The sequence below is a fragment of the Physeter macrocephalus genome, chromosome 16 (assembly GCF_002837175.3).
Source record: "Physeter macrocephalus isolate SW-GA chromosome 16, ASM283717v5, whole genome shotgun sequence".
Classification (NCBI taxonomy): domain Eukaryota; kingdom Metazoa; phylum Chordata; class Mammalia; order Artiodactyla; family Physeteridae; genus Physeter; species Physeter macrocephalus.
In genome coordinates, this window is record NC_041229.1 from 74,322,763 (window position 1) to 74,345,659 (window position 22,897).

General features: G+C 39.7%; 1 protein-coding gene across 5 annotated transcripts in view; it reads left to right on the forward strand.

The window, feature by feature from the left end:
* Window positions 1–5,421, forward strand: part of PRMT3 (protein arginine methyltransferase 3) — a 149,358-nt gene extending 143,937 nt beyond the window's left edge. For 2 of the 5 annotated variants that reach the window (XR_008619555.1, XR_008619558.1), the window contains 2 exons: window positions 2,643–3,395; window positions 3,578–3,635. Coding sequence is in view for 1 of the 5 variants with exons in the window: in XM_007122975.4 (XP_007123037.1) it covers window positions 3,578–3,687 (110 nt within the window). In the remaining 4 variants the exon portion in view is untranslated. Of the gene's footprint in view, window positions 1–2,642; window positions 3,396–3,577 lie in introns of all 5 variants that reach the window. The other 3 variants (XR_008619556.1, XR_008619557.1, XM_007122975.4) reach the window with 3 other exon arrangements.
* Window positions 5,422–22,897: the final 17,476 nt, after the last annotated feature.

Sequence of the window (22,897 nt, forward strand, 5' to 3'; positions counted from 1 at the left end):
CCGTGTCCCCTGCATCGGCAGGCGGACTCTCAACCACTGCGCCACCAGGGAAGCCCTGGTTAAAGTCTCAAGAGAACTCAATGGAGATTTATGGAACTCTTTCCCTGAAAATAACATTTGAAATTAATTGTATCTCTTTTTTCCCAGTAATAGTAGTACATCTGTATTCTTAATTTGTTTTATGTCATATTGCATTGTGTAGAACATTCAAGAATAATGTTAAATAATGTAGTGATAGTGGTATTTTTGCTGTGTTCTCACTTTAATCTAAATGCTGCTGTGTTTGCTTTTTATCATATTTGCTCTCAGATTTTGATAAATATTCTCTCAATAAAGAAAATTACTCTTCTTATGTAGATAAGAGAGTTTTTCTATGACTAGATGAAGTTTATTAGTAAAGGCCCATTTATCATTATGTGGTAATTTGAGCATGTGTATGTCCTAAAATCCTGCAGTTTCCATCCTAGAGAAACTCTTGTCTTATGGACATAACAGACATATATAACAGTAATCATAGCAGCATTATTTGTAATAAAAAACTGGAAATAATTTAATGGAAGAACAAATAAATAGCAGTCTATTAATACAGGATACATCTCTGTGAAGTGGAACTATTTTGAATAGGTAATGGTAACAAGAAATTAGAATCATGGTTACCACTGGAGGTTGGAGAAGAGATGTGATTGGAGGGACAAAATACGGGGTTTCAGTGGTTTATGTAAGATTCCAGCCTGATGTTGGGCCTGTGGAGATCATTTCATTATTTTTATATCTCAAGTATACATTATCTGTCTTGTCATACATAGGAACTACTGTAGAGAAGCAACTAAAGTAATTTACACTAAGACACATTGCTTATAAATAGGAATTAACAAGCCACTAATTTGTAAAATTCAAGCTTGTTAACTTGTGTTGATAATTCAGTAACAGTAATTTAAACCTAATAACCAAGTTGGTAATTACTCTTTTTTGTCATATACTTATAAAACCAATAGCAGTTTATGGTAGAGCAGATACTCATTTCCAATTTTAGTGTCAGTAAATGATAAGTTCAGGATATGACTGTTGGTATAAAATAACAATTTTTAAATGTTGGTAAAAAATAGAAACAAGAAAATATTGCCTACATATTCAAAAATGGAAAATCTCTTAGATTTGTTGAAGATACTTATGACTTCTTCCCTAGGTTGATGTCTTAATGGTCAAGAAAACATGTATTAGAGCTTATGAAAGTTATAGAATAAAAATTATTATATAAAATTTAATATTAGTAAAATTTTTATAAAGTGGCTAAATGTTTTTACAAATAATGTCATAGAGTAGTAAAATTTTGACTGTCTCATGTCCATTAAAGTGTATTAAAACTATAATAATCAATTTTCAGGTAGAGATAGGGAGGTACTAGAATGTAGTTGAAGATCATGGGCTCAGGCTTCCCTGGTGGCGCGGTGGTTGAGAGTCCGCCTGCCGATGCAGGGGACACGGATTCATGCCCCTGTCCAGGAAGATCCCACATGTCGCGGAGCGGCTAGGCCTGTGAGCCATGGCCGCTGATCCTGCGCGTCCGGAGCCTGTGCTCCACAACGGGAGAGGCCACAGCAGTGAGAGGCAAAAAAAGAACATGGGCTCTGGAATCAAACTGCCCTGCTTAACATCCTGGTTCTTCCCTAACTGGCGGTATGACCTTGGGCAAATTGCTTAGCCTTCCTGAACCTTGTTTCTCATCTGTAAAGTGAGGGAAACGTACTTAACCTCACAGAGATATTTTGTAATCATTAAGTGAGATAAATCACATAAAGGCTTTAGAATAGGGCTAGCACAAAATAAGTGTTAAATAAATATTAGCAATTATTATTGTCTAATAATTAACCTGAACTTTCTACAAAGTTTGTAGAACTACCTCACAGGTAATCTTTGTCAGGCTATTGATGAGCTTGGTGTGTGATGTAGTTTTGTTTCATTTTCTTAGTAATGTACAGTAATAGGTCAGATACAGAAGCCAAAGAAAGCCAGATGTACGTATTAACATAACACCTACACGTAAAATCACTGTTAGGTTACATAGACTGCATCTTGGGCCACATTATTTTTTCCATTACTCTAATTCCTTAATTTTGTATTAAACTATATAAGCCTTGCCTTTTTCACAGGCTGTGTAGAATGTATCAGTAGTGGAATCTTTATACTCTGAAGTATAGCTATGAGGTGGTTATGTTGTGTTTTACTGTGTTATTTCAGTACCATATTGAAAAGCATTCAGATTCTTTAGCCCTTAATGTGGGGGATTTGATTTGCAGGGTTTTTTAAAATAAGATATTGATTCAGTATTTTGATAGTTTTATATAGATTCCACAATCATTTTATATGGAGTCTCACTGTATCCATCCAGATTTTCAAAGCTATACCTGATAGTATTTGCTGTGAGTTTACTCTTATTAAAGCAAGGAATGGTGATCAGTTACAGCTTAACAATCTCGTTTTTATTTTTAAATGGCTGTTGGTAAATAAATGAAAAAAATGAGAAGTATCTATAATCAGAAAAGCACATAGATATAATTCCATTTTGGAGTAAAACAAAATTTGGATCATACAGGATAAGATTTTTGGGTTTTTTTTTTGTTTTTGTTTTTATATTTTTGCAGTACGTGGGCCTCTCACTGTTGTGGCCTCTCCTGTTGCGGAGCACAGGCTCCGGACGCGCAGGCTCAGCGGCCATGGCTCATGGGCCCAGCCGCTCCGCGACATGTGGGATCTTCCCGGACCCGGGCACGAACCCATGTCCCCTGCATCGGCAGGCGGACTCTCAACCACTGCGCCACCAGCGAAGCCCCAGGATAAGTTTTTAGGGAATCATTCTTTGCCTTGTATTTTTTGTGTTCACTCTTTTACCTGTGTAAGCTCTGTTTTATATTTACGGTGTGAGTACCTTAGAGGCCAACAGCCTTGTCATGTGCCTCTATAAAATACACATTTAAGTTTTCGCAGCTGTAATTTTCATTTCCCCAAAATGCCATTCACCAAGGGATCTCTATACATGTTTTCTCTTCCTTAAAAGCTGCTCCATGTACACTCGTTAAGGTAACCTTGACTTTAGTCCTCAGATAATTCATCCATTAATTCTTGTGAAACTTTGCCTTTTACTGCTTTCCGACCATCCCGAGTCCTCACCTCCAGCACACTTTAGACACCTACCTGTTGTATAATTGTTAATGTAGCTATTTCTCTTCACCCCTGACCATGAACTCTTTGAGGGCAGGGGCCATGTCTTATTTTTTTTTATGCCCAGGATGCACCATAAGGGCTCATATTGAGGAGTCCAGTAACACAGCCCCCAACCCTGCAGTGACCACTGTAGTTTTGCTTACTCTTTCACAAGCATTTGACACTTGTGCTGGGTAAGTTAGATCTGTTTTGTTCAAAAATTAAAGGTAAAATTGCCCTAAAAAATTTTAAGTTAAAAAAAAATTAGTGAAACATTTCACAACAAAAAAAGAGCAATACTAGGTCTACTGTGTTACTTTTCTGCTACACTGTGTTCCTTGAATTCTGAAACACACTTTTTGCCTCTCTTCTATAGGTGAAGCCTTGGAAGGAAAGATCACAGTGCACAAGAATAAGAAAGATCCACGGTCTCTCATTGTGACCCTCACATTGGATAATTCAACTCAAACTTATGGTCTCCAGTGAAAAGGCCACAAAACACCACTACTTTGCAGTTTTTGTTGTAGGGGAGGGGTGGGTAGGGAGGGGAGGGAGGGTTTTATGTGAGCACATGGATGATGGGTCCTTTCCTGAGCCTCCTCAGTAGGAGAGAAGCATGGCAGGAATCTGGTGATGCAGCTAAGGAGGGCACTGCCTGATCCTGGTGATCCACCGCCATAATCACATTCTTGGAAGTCTGGTCAGTGAGATTTAACCAAATGTAACCCCTACATTGAGTTTACCTGTATTGAAAGTCATTTAAATTGGCCTAAATTTGGAACAGAGATAGTCTTTTGTTGTTTTTAATAAGTTTCTTACTATAAATTTTAAACACTGGTAATTGATTAGTTATTTGGATGTTTTATTAAACTAGTAACTATACAAGGTATTACATATTTTATTGCAGATTTCCTTTCTGAGGAGTAGTTTTAATTGTATTTGCTAGACTATCAGGATATAATACATTAAAAGAGCAAGCATAAGGGACTAAAATATGGAAACGAGACCACACAAATTGTATTTGAAGACAGCTTAGTTGATTGCCACATAATTCTGTTCTCATTTTTTAGCTTCTTCTCTCTTTGCAACTATTCTTGAGTCATATAGTTTTCTGGTATTGCCCAGGAAATCTAGTTTCAATACATTTATCCTAGGTTTCACAAAAGTTTTTAAAGATTGGGATAAATATGTACTTATTTACTAATACTTTTTTCAAACTAGATTTATGTGCAAAGTTAAACATGTAACTGTTAATGTACTTATATCACTCTATACAATTGTGTCATTTACAATTATTGACTCAGTTTGAAACGCAGAACAGAAAACATTCAATTAAATGTATACAACAACCATTAGCATTATAAAGTGACATTTCAATATATTAAAGCCTTTTATAAAATCAGAAGCATTTAAAACAAGTCTTAACAAAGGAATCATTTTTAAGATAATGGAAATTTTAAGGAGAAGTGGGTCACATGCTTCTTTTCAGTTCGCCAGCTGGTTCTTTTTCAAAACAAAACACACATAAGGCAGCATAGTTTAGTGTTGAGAAGCATGAGCTCTGGAGCCAGTTCAGGCCTTGGCTGCAGCTCTTACTTCCTGTGTAATCTTAGATTCCTTAACCTCTCTCCCCCTCCATGAATGTTGCCAATTCATAAACTGATACATTTCAACTGTTGATATTTAGATCAGTGCCTGGCACATAGAAAACAGTCCATACATGCTAGATGATATTAATTATCATCATCATACAGACAGGGACCCCTTCCAAAGAATATATAGCATCGACATTAGATTGTGAATTGTCAACCTCATGAAATACTACACTAGTATGTGTGTGGGAAGATTACAACAGAAATTAATATTTAATGTAGCAAAAACTGTATCAAAAAGAAATTGTCTTTTGGTCTTTATTAGAAAACTGGACTTCTAGCAATGGGAAGAATAACCCCTTCAAATGATGATATTTCAGATCTTAGTCTAAGTCTTCCTTCATAAGCATGATTTCTCTTTTCACTGGGCTAAACTAGTCAGCTTGTTTTCACCATGATTTAAATTCAGACCATTACTGGAAATGTGTAGTGCTGATAATATAGCACAAAGTACTTTAAATTTTTGTCTGGAATGGCTTCATGTACAAATTTGAGTAGGGTGGGATGATAAAACAAAAATAAGCCCGTAAGATTTGCCATTAAATTTTTAAAGTAACCAAAATTTACTTTTTTCTTTTGTTCTTCTTTTTTATACGTGCATAACAGATACTTTCTACTATTTAAAAGAGTACTTCTCAAAAATGATTTCTTATTAAAACTCTTGTTTGAGTTTCAGGGGATTTTCACCCAGTGGCTCTTCTGATTTTCTTCTGTTGGTTATAAGTAGTCCAACCATAGTTAATGGATCTCTGTTCTTTTCAGTTAGCCTTTCCAGGCTGGAACATTCTAATTTGTGTAACTAAACATCTTATGAGATGTGAGAGTACAAATATTAACTCTTTGATTAGAATTTCAGCCATAAACTGTTGTGGAAAGTAAGTACTTTATAGCCCTTTACAGTGATAAATGCAGTTTTCTTTCATGCTGTGGCAGATGGGCATTTATGGTTAGCAGTTTGCTCTGTCCCAAGGATCTTATTCCCATTAAGAAAATACATTTTTCTCCTATTTTCCTTTGTGAAAACTAACATTATAATTTTGTAATGTGTGGGGTTCATCCAAAGATGATGATTAGTCATCTCTGTTTAGTAGAGCAGTATTTTCTAAAAAGAGCATTTTGAAAGGAATGTTCCAAGAAAACAACTGAGAATGTACAATGGCTGCACAGTGAAGGTGGTTAATACGTAGCCTCAACTGCTAGGAACGCACTTTAGAATGAATCAGAGAGCTGTCAGATAACTTTGAAATAATTTCTGTTTGGGGAGGAGGGTAAGGCTCCACAGAGTTATTTGCTTTCTTATCCCTTAGTCTAGATTAACAGTCTGGTTCACCTGTGTCTCTTAGTATTCTACCTGTCACTTCTTTTCTTTTTTTTTAAAGATTTGTTTATTATTTATTTATTTTACTTATTTTTGGCTGCGTCGGGTCTTAGTTGTGGCACGCGGGATCTTATTTGAGGCGTGCCGGATCTTTCGTTGCGGCACATGGGCTCTTTGTTGCAGTGTGCGGGCTTCTCTGTAGTTGTGACAAGCGGGTTTTCTCCTCTCTAGTTGTGGCACACAGACTCCAAGGCGTGTGAGCTCTGTAGTTGTGGTGCGCGGGGTCCAGAGTGCATGGGCTGTGTAGTTTGCAGCACACAGGCTATCTAGTTGAGGCGCGCAAGCTCGGTAGTTGTGGCATGCGGGCTTAGTTGCCCTGCGGCATGTGGGATCTTAATTCTCTGACCAGGGATCGAACCCGCCTCCCCTGCATTGTAAGGCTGATTCTTTACCACTGGACCACCAAGGAAGTCCCTACCTCTATCACTCCTTAAAAAGGAATATTTAGAATGTATTGTGTGACTGATTTGAGATCAGTCTAGACTAATCTCACCGATCAGGCTATCAAGTGGAGGAAGCAGCGTAACAGTACAGCTAAGAGCATTCAACAGGAAAAATTAAAACAGGATGAGGCGCCCACCTGGCTTCCACTGGCCATTTGGTAAGCTTCTAGGCCATAGCATACCCAAAACGTCCAGGTATTCAGATTTTCCTGTGTAGTGGAATATCTTAAAAATATATATCAAGTATGCAGTACTGTCATAGAGTTTCAATCTGTTATGAAAGGCAGGGTAAGTAAGATAGCTGAGGTCAATCATTGTCTACCTCAGGGTCGGTAAACTACAGCTTCAATCTCAATATTAAGTTACATTCTCACTACCTATCTTTTAAGCTCACTCTGTTTAGTATCCTAATTCCAGTAATCCTGCAACTGCACCAAGACCAAAATCCACTGATACAGATCTCATTTTCACTGTCCCTCACCTCTTCATGTGTACATTTCCCACTTTGCCCATCTTAAAATCCATAATCCATCATTATAAGCACTGTTTCTGCACGTCTCCCCTGTGTCATCGGGTTTTCCCTTTACTGCTCTGTGATCAACATACAAATAGGCTATTATTTATCCTATGTAAAAAAAAATTTCAACTCCACTTCTCCCTCCCGCTGTTGTGTCACTATTCTAGCTTCCTCTTTACATTGAGACCACTCAGAAAGACTTGTTGATGTTCACTGTTTTGTCTCTTCCCATTATTTTTAAGTGTACAGTATAATGAGTTTTGACAAATGTATGCATATAATCAGCATTCTATTAATATTGAGAACGTTTCCTTCACAGCAGAAAGTTTTCTTGTGCCACTTGGCAGTCAACACTTAGCCCTACTCCCTCCCCGGGCAAACACTCATCTGATTTCTATCAATATAAATTTGTTTTGCCTGGTTTAGAACTTCATATAAATGGAATCATGTAGTATGTACTCTTTCATTTCCAGCTTCTTTCAGCACAGTGTTTTTTGAGATTCATCCATGTTGATACGTGTCAGTAGTCTATTTTTTTATTACTGGATACTATTCCACTTTATAAATGGGATTCTGCTCATTTGTTTATCCATTCACCTGTTGTCAAACACTTAAGACTGTTTCCAGGTTGAAGCTGTTACGAATAAAGCTGCTGTGAACATTTGTATAAAAATCTTTCTTGAGCCCACTCTCACCAGAACTTCTGCCTCCACAACTCCATTGAAACTACTCCAAGGTCACCAGTGAACTACATGTTGCTGATTCCAGTGACCAGTTCTCAGCCCTCGTTTTACTTGCCTTACTAGCGGTACTCAATGCTGATGATCCTTCTCCTGGAAACATTGGGCTTGGCTTTCCCTCCTTCCTCCTTGGCTACTCTTCAGTTTCTTTTGTTGGCTTTCTCTTCACCTTTGACATGTTGGCATCTTGGTCCTGGGATCTCTTTTCTGTCCATCTTCCCTCCCTTGGTGATTTCATCAAGTCTTATGGTTTTAAATACCAATACCTAAATGTGTATCTCCAGCCATCTTTCTTCCACTGCAGTCTGTATCCAGCTGCTCAGATGACGTCTCTGGGTGTCTCATGGGCATCTCAAAATTAGCATTCAAAACTGAATTTCTCATCTTCCACAAACCCTGCTGTCTTCCTCCATCTCAGTAATGGAACTTCATCTTTAAGCAGTAGCTCAGGCCAGAAAACCTGACCCCTTTCTTTCACTCCACATCCAAGCTGGGCAGCAAATCTTACAGAATCTGCCTTCAAAATACATCCAGAACCAAAATAGATCTCACTACTTCCACTCCTGCCACGCTGGTCCAAACTGCCATCATCTTTCATCTCGATCACTGGTTCTCAAAATGTGGTCAATACACCCCTAGTGACTCCAGAAATACCTCTTACAGGAAGTCCAGGAGATCAAAACTGTTTTTGCAATAGTACTAAGACAGTGTTTGCCTTTTTCACTGTATTGATATTTACACTAATGGTGGGAAAGCAATTGTGGGTAAAATTGCTGGGCCCCTAGCACAAATCAAAGTACCAAACTATACAAGTAGTCACTATTCTTCACTACCACATACTCTCATTAAACTGTCCTCATGAAGCTGTAAAAAATATTAATTTCATTAAATCTTGACCCTTGAGTACATGTCTTTTTAAATTCTATATGATACTAATAAAGCACTTTTACTGCATACTACAGTAGTAATATTTGTCTGCAGGAAAAGCAGTTGTGTGATTGAGTTGTGAGCTGAACCAGTCACCTTTTTCATAGAACATCATTTTTACTTGAAAGAATGACTAACAAACTATGACAGACATTTTCCTGCGAAAGAAAAAAGTGAATTTACCACTTCAAATAAGACAACTGATAGAATTTGTTGCTTGTTTCAAGTTTTTAAGCTAAAATTAGAATTTTGGAAAACGTGTATCTACCACTGTGAGCTTGAAGGCTTCCCAGTTCTTCCAGACTAAGATAAATGGTATAGGGAGGAAAACCTCTTTTTTCCTCTACCATTTTTTTTTTTTTTTTGCAGTACGCGGACCTCTCACTGTTGTGGCCTCTCCCGTTGCGGAGCACAGGCTCCGGACGCGCAGGCTCAGCGGCCATGGCTCTCGGGCCTAGCCGCTCCACGGCATGTGGGATCTTCCCGGACCGGGGCACGAACCCGTGTCCCCTGCATCGGCAGGCGGACTCTAAACCACTGCGCCACCAGGGAAGCCCTCCTGTACCATTTTAAGTTCTCGACTGAGACTTCTGTAACAAAAGACAGATTAACAAGAGGAAAGCATACGAATGTATTTAATACAAGTTTTTATGCGACACACAAGCCTTCATAAGGAAGTAAATGAAGACCTTAAGAAACAATTAAACCTGAGTGTTTTTATGTTAGGTTTGATGAAGAGTGGGAAGCCTTGGGAAGATGTAGTAGGACAAAGGTGAGCTGAATTTAGTAAACCGGGAAACAGCAAAGCCCGATTGTTGGATTCTTCCGGGCAGCCCTGTGTCTTCGGAGATAAGGATGTGCCTTTCCTCTGGGTACAGGGAGGGCACCTCTCACATGATGGTTTTATGACCTGCTTCAGGGGAAGGTCAGGAGGTCCTTGCTGAAGGTGGAAGAAATGAGAACAAATCAATGTTTATTCTCATAGCCTCTGTTGAGCACTGTGGGTTCACCTGTTTGCTGAGGAGCAACAGGTCATAAGCAGACTAACAAACTAGAAAACGAAAGAAAGAAAGAATCTTACTTCACCTGCCATTTCTCAGATTTCTTCAGCTTGAAATATTCACTATGCCAAGGTGCCATATCTGGAGGTAGCATGTTCTGAACCTGGACAGTGGTATAATAACTGATTTTTGACACTGTAATGAAATGTGTCAACATTTGGAAGATCTGCATAATTCAGTGAACTAATATTCCCCACTCACCAAATTGCATAATGCTAATAATATCCATTCAAGGGGCAAGATAAACTACTTGTCATGTTTGGGTTTAGTATTGAAGATTATCTATATGAGGCCATATTTTCTTCATATACCTCAACCAAAACATTTCATAGCAGGCTGAATGCAGAAGCCACTATGATAATCCAGCTGTGTTATTCTAAACCAGATAATAGAGACTTGTAAACATGCTAAACAACACCACTCTTGTCACTAAATATTGTTTTGAAAAATATATTCATTTAAAAATGTTATTTCTGTGTGTGGGTTTATTATTATTCAGTGAATTAATCCAGGACTATAAATGTTTCTCAGTTTTAATTTCTAATATAATAACTAGCAGTAGATGTAATCCACATAAACAAAAGCTCTCTGGGGTCCTTAATAATTTTTAAGAATGTAAGACCCTCCTGTTTTTTTCTGATTTTGACCCACTGCACCCTGCCCCCATCTGTTCTCAATACATCAGCTGAAGTAATTCTCTCAAGACGTAAATCAGATTGTTATTCCTTTACTCGAAACACTCCCAAGAAGCCTCTCATCTCCCTCAGAATAAAAGCATAAGTCCTTACATTCACCTGCAAAGCCCTACACAGCCTCACATCCCATCACTTACTTCTCTGAAGCATTCCCTACTGCTCCCCCACGGACCCACCTCCAGCCACGCTGACCTTGCCCTCCTTCCTCACCCTCGTTCCTCACGCTGGAAGGCACACTTCTGGCTGAGGCTCTTCCTTCTGCCTAAAAAGTTCTCCCCAGTTGGTCCCCTGACTTATTCCCTTGTCTCCTTCAGGTCTCGCCTCAAAAGTCAGTTTCTCAACGAGATTTCTCTGGCCAGCCAATTTAAAGTTGTACAACCCACACTCATGCTCCCAGTCCCCTCCCCCTCTTTTATTTTTCTCATAGCTCTTATTGCCATCTAATATACTATTTTACCAATTTATCTTTTTTATTTTCTTTCTCCCTCCACTAGAATGTAAGCTCCAGGAGGACAGGGATTTTTGTCAGTTTTATTAACTGCTGTATTGTGCCTTGGCACATAGTAGGACCTCAATAATTATCTGTTGGATTAAAAAATGAATGCAGGGAATTCCCTGGTGGTCCAGTGGTTAAGACTCGGTGCTTTCATTGCCGAGGCCCAGGTTCAGTTCCTGGTCAGGGAACAAAGATCCCGCGAGCCACACGGCCAAGAAAAGAAGAATGCAGCATTTACTGGCCAATCATCTAGACTGGTGGTTTGCTACAATTAACCAATGATACAATGCTGGTTTATCCTAATTAATTATTACCTATGAATTGTTTTTGCCTTTCTGAGTTAGGAAACTTCTTGCATATCAGTTGTACGTATTTAAATGTTTCTGTTTTTTCACCCACCCTGATGTTTTAAAATTTCAGAGCCTAAGACTATCATATGGTTTTGAGCCCACAGAAGAACCCTGGGTTTGCATATGGATGAGTCATTTAGTTGACACATACACATTCACATAGTTTTTAATTGACTTGCATGTTCATCCTTTGCAAAAAGTACATAATTTTGTATATTTCAGAATTGGCAAAGACTAATTCTGCTGTTTGGTAAGTGTGTGGAAACTGTGCAAAGATATAGTTTAAATTTCTTTTAAAAGATCAAATTATTTCTAAAACAATGCTGTTTTCCTTATTTGTGAATTAGTAGATACGGAAACAAGGACAAAATTATGAGTGACTCTCAAAATCTCTTCAACGCATGGCTACATAAACTAATAACATTCATAATAGGAATATTTTGGCTAATGAGAAATCTTGACCATAAGTTTTCAAAATCTTACAGTTTTATAACAATAGTGACAGCAAGGATTTTTTTAAGTCATGTTATTGTCTCCCTCTCTATCCTAAAGGATGTTGAAAGAACAAAACGTCTTGTGTGGTTTAAGCAGTGCCTTTGGAATGCCTTTTCTGAAAGCAAACACATTTTTCCCCCTCGGTGACTGGAGCAGAGACCACATGAACGTGAATGTGGCCGCAGGTCATTCTTTCATTAGTGTGTGTGTGTCTCCAGTGACCCTCCTGCTGGGAACCCTAATAGGATTTCTTCCCCTTACACCTTTGTGTGCCCTGGCTTCTCACACTGTTCTATGGTGTTTGGTTTAATGAGGCAACTCCTGTGATTGGGGGTGGGGGGAGCCTTTTTCCTTAAATAGATACAAGGATAGCTGAGGGAATTCAAAATTATGTTCTGTGTTTCTTACCATTATATATATGTGACCCAACATTTGATGACAGGCCTGAGTATGCTGAACCAGGAAGATCACAATAGTCACTTAATCTCAGATCTCAGCCATGGCTGGGCAGGTTGCATCTCACAGAAGAGGCTCCATCTAGCCTTCATAATGTGGAAAGACGGAAGACACTACCTGGGAGTGGAACGGGGTGGGTGCAGAAAAGCAGAGGAGAAAGTAGGAACACTGAAATTTTTCTGATGAAGTAAGAACTTGAAATGCAATCTAGTGTCGATGGGATAAGCAATAAAATCTATGTGTAAGATGTCTGAAGTAACCAATTATGGAAATCGGAAGGGTAATAGATGCTGGGAAGGTTAGGGTAGTATAAGTAAGTAAAACCCTCTTCTGCTGTAGAGAAAGGTAATAACAGATACTGCCTGAAATGGATATATCAAAAAATAGAGTTATAAATACATTATTTAAGGATTTAAAGGTGATGGCTAGAAAAATTTAAAACAAATTTTAATGCAAGGGAAAATGTCTCTGTAACCAATGTCATGGGATATCTAAATGGTTTCTAGTTAAGGGCATTTTAATTTAAATACATGTACACCTAAAATCACAGTCCCAGTTGGCAGGTTCTGGAAAGAAAATGGCAAATCCTATATCGCTCTAGTGTGGCTAGAGAGGAGGAGTGGGGTTGAAGAGGACTGGGAAAAGGGCATCTTGTTTTATTATTTGTTGTTTTATTATTATGATCCCTTACAACCTTTGATTTGATTTTATAACCAAGTGTGTATGTGTAAATACATACATATACATACATATCTGCTAGGTAATAAAGGTAAAACATTTGAAATTGAGCCAAAACTAGTGACCTCTCTGATAGTCGATGGAGACATGGAGTAGTGTCTGGGATGTCCGGCTCGGGTCTGATTCAGTACATCAGCTTCGGCTGTTAGCCTTGTTCAGATGTGAATAACGCACAGAGGCTTAGAATGGCTTAGAACGGCCTGCACGGATCCTGGTGTCTCAGCCTTGATGTTGAGATTTGGATGAAAGACAAGTAAAAAAGCTCATGATAGTAAAGAGCATTACTAAGTGCAATTTCAAAAAACTGAGTTATTTGCACATCCTTCGGATGGCCTAGAGAAATGGTCCTATCCTAGTTTGGTTACCTACAGAGAATTGTGGACACGAAGTAGCTCTGGGGAGCAGGGAGACCCTTTCTCTGTCTCAGCTCTGTATCAAATCCCACTTGGGAAAGAGAAATTTTTTTTTAAAATAAATTTATTTATTTTATTTGTTTCTTATTTTTGGCTGTGTTGGGTCTTCGCTGCTGCGTGTGGGCTTTCTCTAGTTGCGGTGAGTGGGGCTAGTGCACGGGCTTCTCATAGCGGTGGCTTCTCTTGCTGCGGAACTTGGGCTCTAGGCGCGCGGGCTTCAGTAGTTGTGGCTCGCAGGCCCTAGAGCGCAGGCTCAGTAGTTGTGGCACACCAGCTTAGTTGTTCTGCGGCATATGGGATCCTCCTGGACCAGGGCTCGAACCCGTGTCCCCTGCACTGGCAGGCGGATTCCTAACCACCGTGCCACCAGGGAAGCCAGGGAAAGAGAAGTCTTGATTTTATGCTTGCTGCTGGAGGTGGAAGAGAAACATAACTCTTCAGAGTTCATTATTCCAGAAATTTCCTTATTTTTTCCTGCTGGTGGTTTTAACCACTTGTTCCCAAATGCAGGTCCACGTGTCCTGGGAGCTTTATTTAAAATGCAGATCCCTGGACATCATCCTGGAGATTCTCATGCTGTAGGTCTTGAGGAGCACTTGGGAATCTATAGTGATTCTGATGTGCAGCCAGGTGTGAGAACAACTGCTTTAATCCAGTCTAGTTATGTAACCCTCACAAACCATCTGAAGAAATAGAAGATCAGAGTTCAAAGACATTGAGTCATTTTCTCAAAATTGCACTTACAGTGAAGTTAGTATTTTAAGCATATATGTCTGCAGTGGTGTGCTGGTAAATGTTTAACATCCAGTTCTACAAAAACAGACCTCCTCCCCTTCAAAAGAGCTCCGATTTGGAGCCCTTGCCAATTTTGGTGGTGTAAATACTCTTCCCATGGCTGACTTCAAGCTACCAACATGACATCACTGAACTTGGAGGTGGGAGGAGATGCTTAAGAGATCCTAGATATTTCCACCATGTAGACACAACAACATAAATAGACATATAGACAGAAATAACCTTAACATCAAGGACCTACTGTAAAAAATATATTTATCTATTTCAAATATAGCAGTATGTACATGGTAATACCAAACTCCCAATCTATCCCTCCCTACCTTTGAGATTGGTATAGTGTAGGTCCTAAGAAGTGCTGGGGGAAAGAGACCTGATAACCCTAACCCAAAGTTTCCCTTTTTGTTGAACAGCATTCAGCATCCTGCAGAATCAGTGTTCCTTAGAATCCACTTGGGGACAAGCTGTGCATTTGGGGAAATTCTAGCAAATTGATTAAAGCACAGACTCTGGAGACAGACCACTTGAGTTTGAATCCTGACTCCACCATTAACTAGTTGTGGATCCTTGGGCAAATATAACCTTCTTGTCTCGGCTTCCTCAGCCATAAAATAGGTATAATAATACAAGCACACCTTGGAGATATTGTGGGCTTGGTTCCATACCACCGCAAAAAAGTAAGTTATATGAATATTTTGGTTTTCTGGTGCATAAAAAAGTTATGTTTCCACCGTACTGTAGTCTAGTAAGTGTGCAATAGTATTATGTCTTAAAAAATATATATACCTTGATTTTAAAATACTTTATTGCTAAAAAACGCTAACCATTCTCTGAACCTTCAGCAAGTTGTAGGGGTAATATCAAAAATCAGTGCTCACAGATCACTATAACAAATATAATAATGAAAAAGCTTGAAATGTTGTGAGAATTACCAATATGTGACACAGAGACACAAAGGAAACAAATGCTGTTGGTAAAATGGCTCCGATAGACTTCCTCAACACAGGTTACCCCGAACCTTCAATTTGTAAAAAAATGCAATCTCTTCGAAGTGCACTAAAGTGAAGTGCGGTAACATAAGGTCTACCTGTAATACCTATTTCATGTGGTCGTTGCAAGAGTAAATGAGTGAACGCACATGTAAAGTGCTTAGGGCAATGCCAGGCATCTAAAAACCGCTATGTAAATGAAAGCTTTTAGTGTCGTGTTATTTTCATACCACTAGGCTTCCAGCCCAATCATTCCAGTCTCCCCAACTCTCAGGTTTCCTGTCAAGCAATCTGGAAGAAGGCAAAGGGATGGGAAGGAAGGGTCTCTTGACATTCTTTTCTGACATCAAAGCATCTCTAGCCACACTAGAGCGATATAGGATTTGCCATTTTCTTTCCAGAACCTGCCAACTGGGACTGTGATTTTAGGTGTACATGTATTTAAATTAAAATGCCCTTAACTAGAAACCATTTAGATATCCCATCGGATGGCCTAGAGAAATGGTCCTATCCTAGTTTGGTTACCTACAGAGAATTGTGGACACGAAGTAGCTCTGGGGAGCAGGGAGACCCTTTCTCTGTCTCAGCTCTGTATCAAATCCCACTTGGGAAAGAGAAATTTTTTTTTTAAATAAATTTATTTATTTTATTTGTTTCTTATTTTTGGCTGTGTTGGGTCTTCGCTGCTGCGTGTGGGCTTTCTCTAGTTGCGGTGAGTGGGGCTAGTGCACGGGCTTCTCATAGCGGTGGCTTCTCTTGCTGCGGAACTTGGGCTCTAGGCGCGCGGGCTTCAGTAGTTGTGGCTCGCAGGCCCTAGAGCGCAGGCTCAGTAGTTGTGGCACACCAGCTTAGTTGTTCTGCGGCATATGGGATCCTCCTGGACCAGGGCTCGAACCCGTGTCCCCTGCACTGGCAGGCGGATTCCTAACCACCGTGCCACCAGGGAAGCCAGGGAAAGAGAAGTCTTGATTTTATGCTTGCTGCTGGAGGTGGAAGAGAAACATAACTCTTCAGAGTTCATTATTCCAGAAATTTCCTTATTTTTTCCTGCTGGTGGTTTTAACCACTTGTTCCCAAATGCAGGTCCACGTGTCCTGGGAGCTTTATTTAAAATGCAGATCCCTGGACATCATCCTGGAGATTCTCATGCTGTAGGTCTTGAGGAGCACTTGGGAATCTATAGTGATTCTGAGGTGCAGCCAGGTGTGAGAACAACTGCTTTAATCCAGTCTAGTTATGTAACCCTCACAAACCATCTGAAGAAATAGAAGATCAGAGTTCAAAGACATTGAGTCATTTTCTCAAAATTGCACTTACAGTGAAGTTAGTATTTTAAGCATATATGTCTGCAGTGGTGTGCTGGTAAATGTTTAACATCCAGTTCTACAAAAACAGACCTCCTCCCCTTCAAAAGAGCTCCGATTTGGAGCCCTTGCCAATTTTGGTGGTGTAAATACTCTTCCCATGGCTGACTTCAAGCTACCAACATGACATCACTGAACTTGGAGGTGGGAGGAGATGCTTAAGAGATCCTAGATATTTCCACCATGTAGACACAACAACATAAATAGACATATAGACAGAAATAACCTTAACATCAAGGACCTACTGTAAAAAATATATTTATCTATTTCAAATATAGCAGTATGTACATGGTAATACCAAACTCCCAATCTATCCCTCCCTACCTTTGAGATTGGTATAGTGTAGGTCCTAAGAAGTGCTGGGGGAAAGAGACCTGATAACCCTAACCCAAAGTTTCCCTTTTTGTTGAACAGCATTCAGCATCCTGCAGAATCAGTGTTCCTTAGAATCCACTTGGGGACAAGCTGTGCATTTGGGGAAATTCTAGCAAATTGATTAAAGCACAGACTCTGGAGACAGACCACTTGAGTTTGAATCCTGACTCCACCATTAACTAGTTGTGGATCCTTGGGCAAATATAACCTTCTTGTCTCGGCTTCCTCAGCCATAAAATAGGTATAATAATACAAGCACACCTTGGAGATATTGTGGGCTTGGTTCCATACCACCGCAAAAAAGTAAGTTATATGAATATTTTGGTTTTCTGGTGCATAAAAAAGTTATGTTTCCACCGTACTGTAGTCTAGTAAGTGTGCAATAGTATTATGTCTTAAAAAATATATATACCTTGATTTTAAAATACTTTATTGCTAAAAAACGCTAACCATTCTCTGAACCTTCAGCAAGTTGTAGGGGTAATATCAAAAATCAGTGCTCACAGATCACTATAACAAATATAATAATGAAAAAGCTTGAAATGTTGTGAGAATTACCAATATGTGACACAGAGACACAAAGGAAACAAATGCTGTTGGTAAAATGGCTCCGATAGACTTCCTCAACACAGGTTACCCCGAACCTTCAATTTGTAAAAAAATGCAATCTCTTCGAAGTGCACTAAAGTGAAGTGCGGTAACATAAGGTCTACCTGTAATACCTATTTCATGTGGTCGTTGCAAGAGTAAATGAGTGAACGCACATGTAAAGTGCTTAGGGCAATGCCAGGCATCTAAAAACCGCTATGTAAATGAAAGCTTTTAGTGTCGTGTTATTTTCATACCACTAGGCTTCCAGCCCAATCATTCCAGTCTCCCCAACTCTCAGGTTTCCTGTCAAGCAATCTGGAAGAAGGCAAAGGGATGGGAAGGAAGGGTCTCTTGACATTCTTTTCTGACATCAAAGCATCTCTAGCCACACTAGAGCGATATAGGATTTGCCATTTTCTTTCCAGAACCTGCCAACTGGGACTGTGATTTTAGGTGTACATGTATTTAAATTAAAATGCCCTTAACTAGAAACCATTTAGATATCCCATGACATTGGTTACAGAGACATTTTCCCTTGCATTAAAAAAGAATCATAGTTTGTACTAGGCCTCTTCCTTCTGAGTCAGCATCATCAGGAGCAGGAATTTTCACCCCTCACAGAAGACTGGTTCCAGGTTCTGACCTTCCGTAGCTATCTCACATCCATAGCTTTTTTCCCAGTCAAGTGAAGGGCATGAATGCTTCCATTTTTTTGCCTTCTTGCCAACTTAGCTGATTGTATTCTGCTCAGTAAAGGGGATGGTGGTGAGGTAACAGCATACAGAATTCCATAAGAGTTGGCTTAAGAGAAGCTAGCAGTGACTTCATCCTAGTTTTGTGAAAATCTGATTTTATTTGAAAAAGAGTGTGTTGAGGTAAAGAGCATGAAGAAGTCATTCAAAAAATATATATCTAAAAGACCAACAAACAAAAATATTTCTAACCTCACTAGTAATCAAAGAAATAAAATTAAGATGTCATATTTCTTCTATCAGAGCAAAGATTTTTTTTTAATTGTTAAAACCTAGTAGTGGCAAAAGTGAGGAAATAAGCACTTTATTGCACTGTTATTCAGATTATACAATCTTTTTGGAATAATATTAGATAATATGCCTCAAGATTCGAAATGCATATGCACTTTGCCATAGCAATTTGACTAGAAATTTATCACAAGAAGGAATTGGACATGTAAACAAAAGTGTATGTTCAAAGAGGTTCAAAATGGCTCATAATAATAAAAAACTGGAAACCATACTAATTATCTATGTAATAGATTGAATGGTTGGTCTTCTTCACCCCAATCTGCACATGTCTTCATTGTAAGCAAAGTTTAGACTTGGCCATGTGGTGAGCTTTGGTCAATGGTATGTGGGCAGAAGTGACATTAAGCCTAAACTTTAAGAGACTTCAAGTGTTTCTGCTTTCCCTCCTGTGTTTTTGTATTCTCCCTAGCATTCCTCAGTTGGCTCTTTGGCCCCAGAAAGAGGATGAGAGACACATGGAGAAGAGCCATCTTTGCCAGCTTACAGATAGTGCAGCTATAGACTGAAGCAGAACAGCCTAGCTGAGGCCAGGCTAGCTCAGCCAAACTCCAGCCAACCTGCAGACATGTGATATATGTATGGAATTTATATAGAATATGTATAATTTATATAGAATATGTATATTGCTTAAAATTGTTTTAAGCCACTGAGTTTGGGGATGATTTGTTATGTAGCAGTAGTTAACCAATACAGTCCATCAATAGACTGTAATATGTTATTATATGGTAAACCATACTACAGACTGTTATAGATGGTGATATGATCTATATTTACTGACATGAAAATATGTCTATTCAATATTGTTAAGTGAAAGAAATAAGATTTCAGAACACTAGGTACAATTACACACACAAACATACACATAGATGTAAGAAAGGATGTTTTGCAGTGCTTATTTCTCGGGAGGGCAGTCAGGAATCAGGAAAAAAAAGTTTTCTTTTCTCTATAGTTTTGTTTATTGTTTGATTTTATTTTTCAAAGAGCATCCACCTGTTTTATAATCGGAAGTAGGGTAATGGCAATGATTATCATATGTACTGAGAGAACAAAAAGATGAGCCTTTGTAGAATAAAGAGAAATGCAGTTAGAGAGGAAAAGAGGAGCCCAGATTACATGCAGCCTTGAAAGGTGGCTAGAGTTCAGATTTGATGTATGAAGAATTAGAAGTAGACATAATAATAGTTAGCATTGATTATTGCTTATGCTAAGTATGCCTGTAAGTGCACTGTCTCACTTGGTCCTCATAGCTATCTTATGAGGTCAGAGTTTTAACTTCCCTTACTTTACAGAAAAAGAAACTGAGGTTCAGAGAGGGTAAATACTTTGCTGTGGCTCACACAGCTTGGATCTGAACCCAAGTCTGTGTCCAGAGCTCATCTTCTCTCCAGTATACACGCTTATTCTCACTGCATGGCTTTGAGCGGAAGGAGGACATGGAGGAGTGACCAGGAAGCACCAGGTATGGAATCCAAATACCTGAGGGACTGTGGATAAAGGATAAGTAGAGAGTGTTAGAGGATAGGTCACAGAATCAGCCAGAATGAGAGGTCAGATCCTACCCCTGCAGTTAGGAGCTGAGTAATTGTGCACCAGTTACTTAGGCCCCTCCAGCTCTGGCTCTATCCTTCCATGAAAACATAGAATAAATAATAAATGCCTTCTTCCTGCTCACAGGAATTACTTCAGTGCCTGGCATAAAAGACACCAATAAATGATTGCTAATATTTTAACATAAGTAAAGGCACTTTGGAAACTGTAAAATGCCAATCAGATACTAATAGTTGCTCTCTGTAATTTGAATGATCACAATAGTTAAAGGAAATTGATCAAGTCGGCTGAGGCGAGATTGGAGTTGCCTGAGAGCCGGCTCGCCTGACCTGTGAGTGTCCTGATGGGCTCGGCGACGGGCTGGCAGTGGGGATGCCTGTCAGGCAGGGGAGACATTCCAGTGGAAGAATCCACAAGAATTAGCAACTGGCCGGTAACTTAAGGTGCATGAATGTGACAAGTTTAAAAGGCTACCAAGGTTTCAAACCTGGAAAAATAGTGATGATCTTGATGAAGAAAGCTTCATTCTCAGTTTGTGGGAAATGTTTGAAAAGTCAGGGAAAAACTCTCTGTGAAGGATTTGTTCATTCATTCATTCATTCATTCACAAATACGTATGGAGCAGTTGCCATGTGCCTGGCACTGTAGTCTACTCAAGCAGATTATGGTGTGGGCGGTGGGGGACAAATATTAAACAAGCACACAAATCAATGTAAAATATGCCTCTGAGACAGGGGGTGATGGAAGCACAGAGCTGGAAAATGTTTCCTGAGAAAGTGATGATTCAGCTGAGATCTGAAGGAGAGTAGAAACGTGAACAGAGTTTAGCTCAGGCTGTTACTTTGTAGATGCGCAGATCAGCTGTCCCAGAGCCCATTTATATCTTGCCATGTAAATCAGAGGTTCTCAAACTTGAGTGTGCACTTGAATCATGCTGAGGGTTTCTTAATACACCAGCTTCTGCGCCTTCCCCTCAAAGTGTCTGATTCTGTGGGTCTGGGTGGGGCCTGAACAGTGTGCATCTCTAACTAATTCCCAGGTGATGGTGATGCTGCTGATCTGGGGGCCACCCTCTGAGAACGGCGGCTCTAAATGAACAGCCACACCACCTTTTGCCAATTCATAGTTCAAAACATGAGCAACTTTTAACAAATGTTTCCCAGGTTGCTCACCACAAAAATCAATTTCCAAAAAGTCTTTGGGTTGAATTGTTTTTACACCAGGTTGAGCGTTAACATTACATGTTCAACCTTTCTCTTTACTGAAAAAAAATTTACAAAACAAAAAAACATGGCTGTAATCGTAGAATCGCCCTGCAGTTAGCTCTGGGTGAACAAATGTCAAAGCCTTGCAAACAACTCTAATGGAATCTTTGAAGGGAGAAGATGAGTGCCTGGCCTCTGAGACCGTCCTGAGAGGCAGAGGGCTGTTTGAGTGCAGAGGCAGACAAGGCACATGCTGGGGGGAGTGGGCTGGTTTGGGATGATCCTGTAATTGACGGCATAGGAATTGTGTTCCTTGGAGGTTGGGAAAAGGGGAGGCTGCCAGCCACCAGCTACTAATATATTTTAATACTTAACAGAAAAAAACAGTCTTTAAGATTACACAAGTCATGCACAACTATGTCACCTTTCTAAAGAAACCAAAGCAGTAAAGATAAGGCCTCTCCAGCACTGATTCTTCTCTCCCTTTCCCCAGAACGAATTTATATTTTCAATTTGGCATTTATGTTGCCAGGCTCCCTTCTATACAGTTTCTATGGGAACAATTGATTACTGTTACCTGTGATGGTATCATACTCTCTTGTTCCACAACTTACCCTATTTTCACCCATGGGTATGTGCTATGGATTTTTCCATGTCAGTACGTATCTCCACCAGACTCTTCTTAATTTTTGCGTATTACTACATAACAGAACAAATGAGATTTATTTGTAGACCAGCATTGAAGTGGCTTCCTCTCCTTCCGTTTTTTGTTGTTGTTTTGTCTTGTTTTTCAGTGATGACAAACAGTGCCCGAGTCACCATTCTTTATGTGCCTCGCTATAGGCAGGTGTGGGTGTTCCTCTAAGGGACAGATTGGGAAAGAGAACCACTGAGTCCCAGTATTTGAAGGTTTTTTTTTAACCTTTTAACAGATATTGCCAAACTGCCTCCCCCTCCCACTAACAGGGTCACTGCTTTTCCCTTCAGCAGGCTGCTCATGTCACCAGGTCTCACACAGTCCCATGAAAACAGCTCCTCTAGCTTCTGCCTGTCCTGTAGGGCTCAGACACGAGTCTATGGGACCAGGCTGAGGATCCAGAGCTGAGCAGACACACACCCCCTCACCTCCCCAACCCCGTTTTTCCCCTTCAACTCCAGCCACATTTCAGGATTAGGAAGCCCAACTCATCCATTCATCACATGGATAGCTGAATCCCATTTTTAGACTTTAGCTGAGACCTCTGGCGTACTTGACAAATAAAGGGCCCCCAGGAATTTTACTATTGCTGATGCCTGCACTTCAGAAAGAATCATTTTCTCTGGGCCTGAGAGATAGCCCGGCGGTTTTCATTCATTCTCAGGACTTAGCCCTTGTGGCCCCAAAGACTTCCTGGCATCCCTCCTCCAGGCAAGTCGAGAGCACTTTTT